Source organism: Telopea speciosissima, chromosome 2, assembly GCF_018873765.1.
Source record: "Telopea speciosissima isolate NSW1024214 ecotype Mountain lineage chromosome 2, Tspe_v1, whole genome shotgun sequence".
NCBI lineage: Eukaryota > Viridiplantae > Streptophyta > Magnoliopsida > Proteales > Proteaceae > Telopea > Telopea speciosissima.
The window spans coordinates 18,646,580-18,655,264 of NC_057917.1; the positions used below are offsets into that span (position 1 = coordinate 18,646,580).

Below are 8,685 nucleotides of genomic sequence, written 5' to 3' on the forward strand. Positions count from 1 at the left end.
GATAATAAAACATTTTCTTTAAAAACAGAAAGGTAGGTGCATGGATCTGCCGTTGGTAATTTCAATATGAACACAGATGAATGGTATAAAGTGAAGTATTCATGCAACATCATTTAGGTGGCAGTACTCCAACCTTCCTGAATAGATGCTGTGGGTACCACAATTTACTGGGAAAGGTCATCCTGATTGTTTATCCTTCAGATACCAACTTTACTTTAGTCAAGCAACATTTCAAAATTCCCAAGTGAGCCAGAAACAAAATTACAATGATTCTTAAAGAACAAGGGGCACTTATAAGAGTTGAAACTAGCAATGTCATTATGTGTTCAACATCTCCAGATTGCTCCAATTAAACATGCCTATCAAATAACATAACGGAATATTCTTTTCTTGCATACCCAACACAGTTATGAAAGTCAATATAACGATATCAAGTTGCTTCTACATATAGAATTTGGTTTGGAGAGATTCAAGACAACACATCCGAAGTACTAGAGAATTTAGAAGGTCGCCCCATTCCATCCAAAGTCAGGACCCTGCAATATACCAGGAGATGGAGTATCAATACCTTGATAGCAGCACCAAATATAACAGAATATCAACCAATAGGAGTTAGATTGAACAAAGTAGATAACAGAATTCCTAGGTAGCTGCAAACCAATAAGAACTTCAGTCTTGGTTTTAAATCAGTAGAGGGTTATTTACATGATCTAGTGTTGATGTAAAGCATGCAAACACTGTGCATAATCTTGGCTTTGATGGCCCTAACAAACAGGGAAAATGCAATGAGAAGAACAGATGGCACTATAATGGCAGTTATGACCTTTTAATGGGAGAAACACGAAAATTTGAGCTAGCTTACCTTTGAATCATAGAATTTGAGGAAGAATCGAGACTTAGGAACAGACAACTTGGTCTCAAGAATTGCTGCAATTGCAGCACTCAGCTTCTTGTTGACATCAGGGTTGAGACCACCAATGGATACCAGCTCACCATAAGCTGTTGGTTGCTGAGTCCCACCAAATGACATCGGAACCGACCCCTTCAGTACAATCATCACATACTGAAATTTATAATGACAAAACAGTGTACCTTTTAGTTAAACATGTAGAACATTAAGAGGGGAACTAAAAACAGAATAGAGATAATACAATAGACAAATATTGTCTAGAATCTTGAAAAAACAAATACAAACCATTAATTTTATGTACAAAGTTTTGAATTTGATTCTTATTTTTTTCTCACTATGGGATTAATAGGTTGGCTTAAGAGTTCAAGCACCTAGATTTTCAATACCAATTCCCTCAATTCACGATATTGATTTGGTTGGTCAAGCCAAGTTTGGACTTTCTGGTGTGCCATGATGTAGTCAAAGGGATTACACAAAAGCATGTCTTTCCCACTGCTATCACGAAAATTTGTCTTCATAAGGCTTGTGATTCCTTGAATTGGAATCATCTTCTCAAAATTATAGACTGCATGGGGTTCCCTGGGAAGTCATTGGATGAGCAAAGGGTTGCAATCAATGTCATGTTTTTTGGCTTAGTCAATGGCAGCCCAGCTGGTTACTTTGTTGGAAGCAAGGGTATTAGACAAGGAGATCCCATGTCCCCATATTTGTTTACTATTGTTACAAATAAGCTGGCTGAAGATCGTAGCATCAAGCTTATTCCTCAATGCAGGCCTCTTGTTATCTCACTTGATGTTTTCTGATGATCTGATGATATTTGTGAAGGCTAAAGGCCCCTCAGTCTCAGCAATTATGGGAGCTTTAGACTCTTTCTCATCCCTATCTGGGCTCCATGTGAACCAGTCCAAGTCATTTCCTATTGTTGGTGGGGTACAGCTTCAGGTTCGTGATATGCCCCGTGCATTGTCTGGTTTCTCCAACACCCAGCTTCCTGTGAGATACCTTGGAGTCCCACTGATTTCAGGGAAGCTGAAGGCAGATGACTGCGCCCCCTTGTTTGACCTTGTTAGAAGACGATTGGAAGGTGGAAATCAAGGTTTCTGTCATATGCAGGCAGGCTCCAGCTCATTTTGTCGGTGCTTCAGGTTGGCTATATTTATTGGACCAGGCTTTTTGGTTTACTAGGGAGTGTGATAGCAAAGCTAGAGTCCATGTTCTCTTTCTCTCGCCGGGCCCTTCCCTTGAGAGAAAAGTGCATTTCATTGTCTGAGATGCTATTTGTAGGCCCGAGTAGGAGGGTGAATTGGGGGTGAAGCGCATCAAGGATATGAACTCCACTGGCATCCTGAAGCAGATCTGGTGGATTGCTTCCCACAGATTATCTTAGAGTGAAATGGGTAAACTTCAGGTACTTGAAAGGAGAGTCTATTTGGACAGTAAAGCCCTCTCATAATTGCTCTTGGGTGTGGAATAAGGTCCTCCAGCTCAGGAATCGGGCGCAGGCTTTTATAAACCATTCTATTGGTGATGGATGCTCTACAAAGTCGTGATTGGATCCTTGCCATCTAGATGGTATTCTCATGCTCAGATGTGGAGATAGGATTCATTATGATGTGGGGTCAGTCAAATTTGCATGGGTTCAATCTATCCTTGGTAATGGTAATTGGGACCCCGGCCCATCAACGTCCGTTGATCTTCATCATGTGTGGAGTCACTTGGACAACATTACGAGGCTCAGACCATATATGCCGGATCTCATTAGATGGACCGCCTCCCCATCTGGGCAGTTCACTTCTAGATCAGCTTGGGATATTCTAAGGAGACCCCATCCTCGGGTGGGTTGGGATTCGTGTATATGGTTTTCAACGTGTATCCCGTGCCAATCATTCACGACTTGGAGATGTTTGATGGATGCCCTCCCTGCTAAAGACCAGCTTCAAATGCAAACTATCCAAGTTTCACTTCTGCATCTACTGTAGGGCAGGTCTTGAGAGCAGAGATCACCTTCTGATGTAGAATCTGGGCAGAGAAAGAGACACAAGAAGGCCAGGTCTTCTAGAAGGGCCAAGAAAAAGAGGCCAAAACACTGTTCACGTGTACAGTGTCACAGACCATATTTTCCTTGTGTGGAGATATCTTTTAGAGGATTCTGTGGGCCCATCAAGTGGAGAAAGATTCTATCCAAATGCTGCCATAGTTTAGGTTCTATTTTCAGTTGTAGAAAGTATATTAGGTAGTTTCTAATTTCAGTTTGTTTCTAATTTTGTTTCCTTGCTTATTTAGAAGGCTGAACTATAAAGCCTAGTAGTTTCTAATTTTAGTTACCTTCTATTTTAGTTAGGATTTAGTAGTTTCTAGTTTCCTAAGTTTCTATTTTAGATTAGTTCTTATTTTTGGAAAGTTTTTATTCTATTGTAAGCTTGCCTAAACTATTAAAATTTAAAAGGCATCACATCTTAATGAAAGGACAGAATTTAGAGAAAAGAATATTTTGGCCACTTAGCCATCGAGTATGGGAGTTTCTCCTTTGCTGCAACAGCTGAGATAGCTGGGGGTGAGAGGCCCATTCCCCTACCCCCTTCTTCTATCTTCTCTTCTTCCCTACCCTGCTCAATTCCCTGTTGGTGATTACTGCTGTCTATGACTGTTGCCGCATCTGGAAACCTCAACTGAAGACCACTGAGATCCCCTCACATCTTCTGAGTGCTGCTGCTGTTGCTGATTAAACAAAGAGATTCCATCTCCTGCGGATTCCAGTTTCTGCTCCAGATTGGCTGCAAGTTTCAAGGCCCCACAACTCCATCATTCTTCATCAGTTTCTGCAGAGTCTTAGAGCATAGAAACCCCACACCAGGTCCTACACTCGACCCTGGTTTGGTGGCCAGATTCCCTCTGGTTTGCAAGTTACACTCCAACCTTCTATTTTGGGAATGCCCCTGCAACTCCCTATTCTGCCAGCAGAATTGTACCAAATTTTCAGTAGAAGATCACCCCCATAGGACCTCCACTCGATCCAAGTCTGGATCCAAACTGCTGGCTGATTTGGTTTTATTTCTCTAAGTTACTAATTCTGATTTTTTGTTACGATTTTGATGTTCTGCTGCAACCTATCATCGATTCTACTGTAGAGTGGTTCTTTGCTGAACCCCTTCTACATTATTTGGTATCAGAGCTCATGTAGAATCTGGCCAGAGAAAGAGACACAAGAAGGCCCATCGGACCAGGTCCCTTTTTGGGCCAGAGATGGACCAGGCTAGAATTGGACAGCAGGGCTTCTAGAAGCTGCCCAAAGATGCCCCACGATTTTGACAGATTCTCCCTTTGACCAGTCAACTAGGATTGGTGCAATTAAGTAGTTTCTATAATTAATAGTTTCTAATTTATTTGCATGTGGCTGAATTATAAAGCCAAGTAGTTTAAGTTTGGTTACTTTCTATTGTAGATTAGATTTAGTAGTTTCCAATTTACTAAGTTTCTGTTTTTATTTTTAGAAAGTTTCGATTTCATTGTAAGTTTGCCTAAGCTATTAATAGACATCATATCTTAATGGAAGAAGTTAAGCTTTAGAACAAAACAATTTCAGGCCATATTAGCCATCGGTTATGGGAGTTCCTCCTATGTTCAACAGCTGAGATAGCTGTGGATGAGAGATCCAGGCTGAGAAGGCCATCCCCTACCCCCCCCCCCCCTTCTTCTTCTATCTTCTCTTTTCCCTTTTCTCCCTACCCTGCTCGATCCCCTTTACTGCTGCTGCCAATCGAAGGATATTACAAGTGCTGTGAAGACTTTTCCTCTGTCCAGAAAGACATCCGAGTGCTGCTGCGGCTGTTGCTGGAGTTCATTGTTTGAGATTGAAGACACCCTCAATCACTGCTGTTGTTTCTGCTTGGTGTTCTATCGAGTGGACCTGCTGCTGTGCCTCTGCAATTCATCTGGTTGCAACCTTCTAATTTCAAAACCTTCATCCAACATCCACCAACCCGGCTGGGTTTTGAAACTCAGATTCCTTTATACCATCCCTCCACTCAATCCACACTTCCACCCCCAATCCAGGCCTGAAACTTCCATTCTTCTATTACTTTCTATTTTTGTCTTCAACCTTCCATCTTACATTCCAACCATTAAAACTGGTTCAAAGTTGCAGAATAGGTTCTACACACCAAGTTTCACACTTGGTTGCTGCTGGAGACCAACACAGCCTGATTTGGCAGGTTTTTTCCTTAACCTTCTATTTTGGTGGGTCCTTGATATCTTCACATTGAGCCATCAGAAGTGAACCAAATTGTGAAGAAAGCCTCTCCCTAACATTCTCTACCTTCAATCCAAAGGAGGTGTCCATCAGCTGGCTGGTTTGACAAAATCCTAACCTTCTAATTTTTGGTTCTGTTCCTATTTTGAGTTTTGTGACTACTGAGTATTCCTGAGTTATTTGGGACTAAATCTAGCCTAGATTAGTTCTACATTACCTTCTCTTTGAGTTCCCCTTGTCATCGAGATTGTGGGGCGACATTATTAGGCTCCATTCCCCTAACAGGATTCCAAGGAGGAGTGTAGTGATGGACACTTTGTGGATAGGGGAAAACTTTAAAGGAGATACCATTGGTTCTATCACCAAGATTACATTCTATAGCACCATATTCCACACTGGAGGGAAATAAATTATCGGATTTTTAGAAACAAAATCCGGCACATTCAGATCATCAGAGACATTTGTAGTGATGTGGAGATCAGATGTTGTGGACCTCATCCTAAGGGTCCTAAATCCCCTAGGAATGGGTTTATTGCCGAGAAGTGGGGTATCCACCCCATTTGGTCCACTAATTCTTAGGGGTGTGGTTCTTTGTTCCTTAATGTCTGGGTAGGGTGCCTTTTGCTTTGGGCCTTGGTTTGTTATGTTGGTGGTGATCCCTCTTGCTCTCCTGATGTCTGTCCCAGCGACTCTTGAAGGGATCCGATCTTGTATCTAGAAAATTTTTCTTTTTTTTTTCTTTTCTTTGTAATAAAGTTGATTTAACCATAAAACAAGAGAACCAAGTTTGGCTAATTTTTACATTCATAAACCTTATAAGGTATTCAATACATGAAACCTTTTGGATTAATAACAGGTTTTATTATAGAAGAAAGAACAAAGCTACACTTGGTAGCAAGTGGTGTGTGGAAGCCCATTGCCATCACGAGGTCTTGGGTTCAAGCCTCTTGGGTCACACCTCCCCTTCCCCCATAGAATAGGATAAAGTAGGACCTATCAAGAGAAAAAAAAAAAAACAAAGCTACATAAACATGTATTACAGAAACAACAACAACAAAAGTGACAACCATAATAAGCAGTTCAGCGGACCACAAAACCCCAAGAAAAGACTATATTATGAGATAGGTTCCCTGATAAAAATGCAGCCTTAGCACTCTAGCCACCCCATCCTTAGCTCACTAACATGCCAGACCACAGACCTCATCCTCCAAAGAAAAGACACATCCATAGCTAAACCATAAAGTATACACGAATATAGACAGATATAGCATCCTTATAATTAAAGGAAGTAGGTTCAAGGCTCAATCCACCCGAACCGCACCATTCGTTGAATTAATCTGCCGTGAATCAAGAATCAAAACATGTATATAAGAGCTAAGGGCTACACACATACTCAATGTACGCTGGAGACACCTTAACGGTTGGGCCAGACACAATCGTCTCACACAAGGAAAGCTGATAAGGATTTTATCCTAATTGATTTGTAAATTATCTTGAACAGTCATTCTTTCCTTGTATTTCTCCTTGTATCAATCCTTTGTAATCATCCGGTACAAATTTATCCTTGTATTTCTCTCATCCTCCTCTCCTTTAAGATGAGAGAATCACCGGTCTTTCAAAGTGTGGAAATCATTCTCTTCTGTGAACGTAGGTTCTAAAGAACCGAACCACGTTATTCTGTGTGTCTCCAACGCACATTGAACATGCGTGGAGCCCTTATCTCTTATAATGTAAATATTTTTGCAGTTATTCAGGGGCATGAATGAGCAAAACCATATGGTCAATGATGTGCTTAACTACTGTAAATGTAGCCCATGTCACAACAGGGCCAGATTGAAGCAACGTAATCCAATTGCCTCTCATCTGCATAAACATCGAAATTTACACGAACAATACTGTGACAGAGACCCGTATAGGTTCCACATGGCTACAGAAAGAGGAGGAAAAGAAACAGAACCCACGACAGGGGAAGAATTACAGAGAAGGTGCATTGGCCCTAAAAAGTTTAGGCAGGTACTTCACTCAAAGAACTGAAAGCTGTGGAATAATGAACTTTACTACCGGATTGAGGAGCATAACAACTAGTATATCGAAATCAATGCCGCCTTTTTGGACCATAGATTGCTATCAATTGAGAAGACTGGCTACAGGATGTTCACATCGACAAGAAAATACTTGAAAAGAAAAATCCTTTTTGTTGGGGGTGGGGGTATTGTATCAAATAGAACGAGGATCTAAATTTCAGGACTTGAGCAAATGAAATGCCCAAAATCGAGCGAAACAGGAAAAAAGAAGAAAGGATTAATAGAAAGAGGAGGGGAACAAACTTACGGCCTCTGGCTTCCCGATGATCTTAGCAACGGTCTTGGTAGCTTCAGATAGGATGGAAGAGGTGTCCACCTCATCCACGTTCACATTTGTCGACAAGTTCAGGCACGGCATCTTCTCTCGCTCGCTCGCTTGCTCTCTCTCTCTCTCTCTCTCTCGACTAAAATATTCCACCACTGTGCAGCTCGCGCAAACCCTCAGGTGCTTTCCGCCCCTCTCGTGAATCCTCTATTGCTGTATTTGTAGTCAGCCAGCCATTCAGATTTCAGAGACTAGAAACTAAGAGAGTATAGCAAGCAAGCAAGATACAGAATACATATACACCATACAATATTACAGATAGAATGGCGTTATTAGGGCTGTAAACGGATCGGATTCGGCTCGGATAGTGCTATATCCGTATCCGCATCCGATTAGCTATCGGACGGATTCGGATAGTGCTAAATGGATACGGACACAGATATGGATCGGATATTTTATCTGTTTACATGTAAATATAGCTTTTCGGATAGCTATAGCCTATCCATATCCGCATCAGTTTAGCTTTCGGACGGATTCTTGCGGATAGTGCTAAACAGATACGGACACGGTTACGGAAACGGATTTCAGCTATTCCTTTACACCCCTATGCGTTATTACGAGGTTACGTACTTACGTTAGCAACCGAAAATACCCCTACCTGTATAGCAAAATGACCGGTTGGCTTATCTGAGCAACGCTCTTGGATGTAGGGCTAGTCGTCGTTTCGTGCCCCCATGTGAGGGGACAACACGGTCCTGTCCGGGCAGCGGACAAGAGAGGATAACGATTCAGCTAGCAGTAGAGGACGGTACTGTGGTCTAGGGGTGTCAACCTTTATAAAAAAAAGTCTAGGGGTGACACCGTGTCAATGGTCAGTCCGGGCTGGTTTTGGTAAGACTTAATTAGTTCCCACACTTTAAGATTCCACACGACGGCATGGCTGACCTGTTTTAAGTAATCGGTCCCCATAGACTAGGCATGGTCCTATTAAAAAATGATCGTTGGATACTAGTCATTAATCGAGGTTAAACGGGCCTTAAATGGATTAATGAGCCATTTATCTCTAAACAGGCTCTAAATAGGCCTTAAACATGCTATTAATTAAATGTTTCAATTTTCAAAAGCCTGTATTACCAAAATAATCATCCAAATATAGAGCTTAATGATGTGTAAATTA

At 41.5% G+C, this 8,685-nt stretch overlaps 1 protein-coding gene across 2 annotated transcripts; it reads right to left on the minus strand.

Annotated features, from left to right (window-relative positions):
- Positions 1-294: 294 nt before the first annotated feature.
- Positions 295-7,686, minus strand: LOC122653084 (macrophage migration inhibitory factor homolog). Of its 2 annotated transcripts, XM_043847012.1 has the most exons (4): positions 7,491-7,686; positions 863-1,063; positions 706-764; positions 295-536 (listed from the first exon to the last, which is right to left on the minus strand). In XM_043847012.1, the coding sequence occupies exons 1-3, from the start codon at positions 7,599-7,601 to the stop codon at positions 711-713; spliced, it is 366 nt and encodes a 121-aa protein (XP_043702947.1). In that variant the 5' UTR covers positions 7,602-7,686; the 3' UTR covers positions 295-536; positions 706-710. The 2 variants fall into 2 exon arrangements, with proteins under 2 accessions (XP_043702947.1, XP_043702948.1); XM_043847013.1 differs by lacking the exon at positions 706-764 and having other exon boundaries at positions 7,491-7,681.
- Positions 7,687-8,685: the final 999 nt, after the last annotated feature.

What these genes read in the sequence shown, in the direction of transcription:
- LOC122653084 (XM_043847012.1), bottom strand. Translation starts at nt 7,601, where the DNA reads ATGCCGTGCCTGAACTTGTCGACAAATGTGAACGTGGATGAGGTGGAC. An exon ending in TCATCGGGAAGCCAGAGGCC is followed by an intron (nt 1,064 to 7,490) that starts GTAAGTTTGTTC and finishes TATAAATTTCAG; the next exon opens with TATGTGATGATTGTACTGAA. An exon ending in TCAAATTCTATGATTCAAAG is followed by an intron (nt 765 to 862) that starts GTAAGCTAGCTC and finishes CCTGTTTGTTAG; the next exon opens with GGCCATCAAAGCCAAGATTA.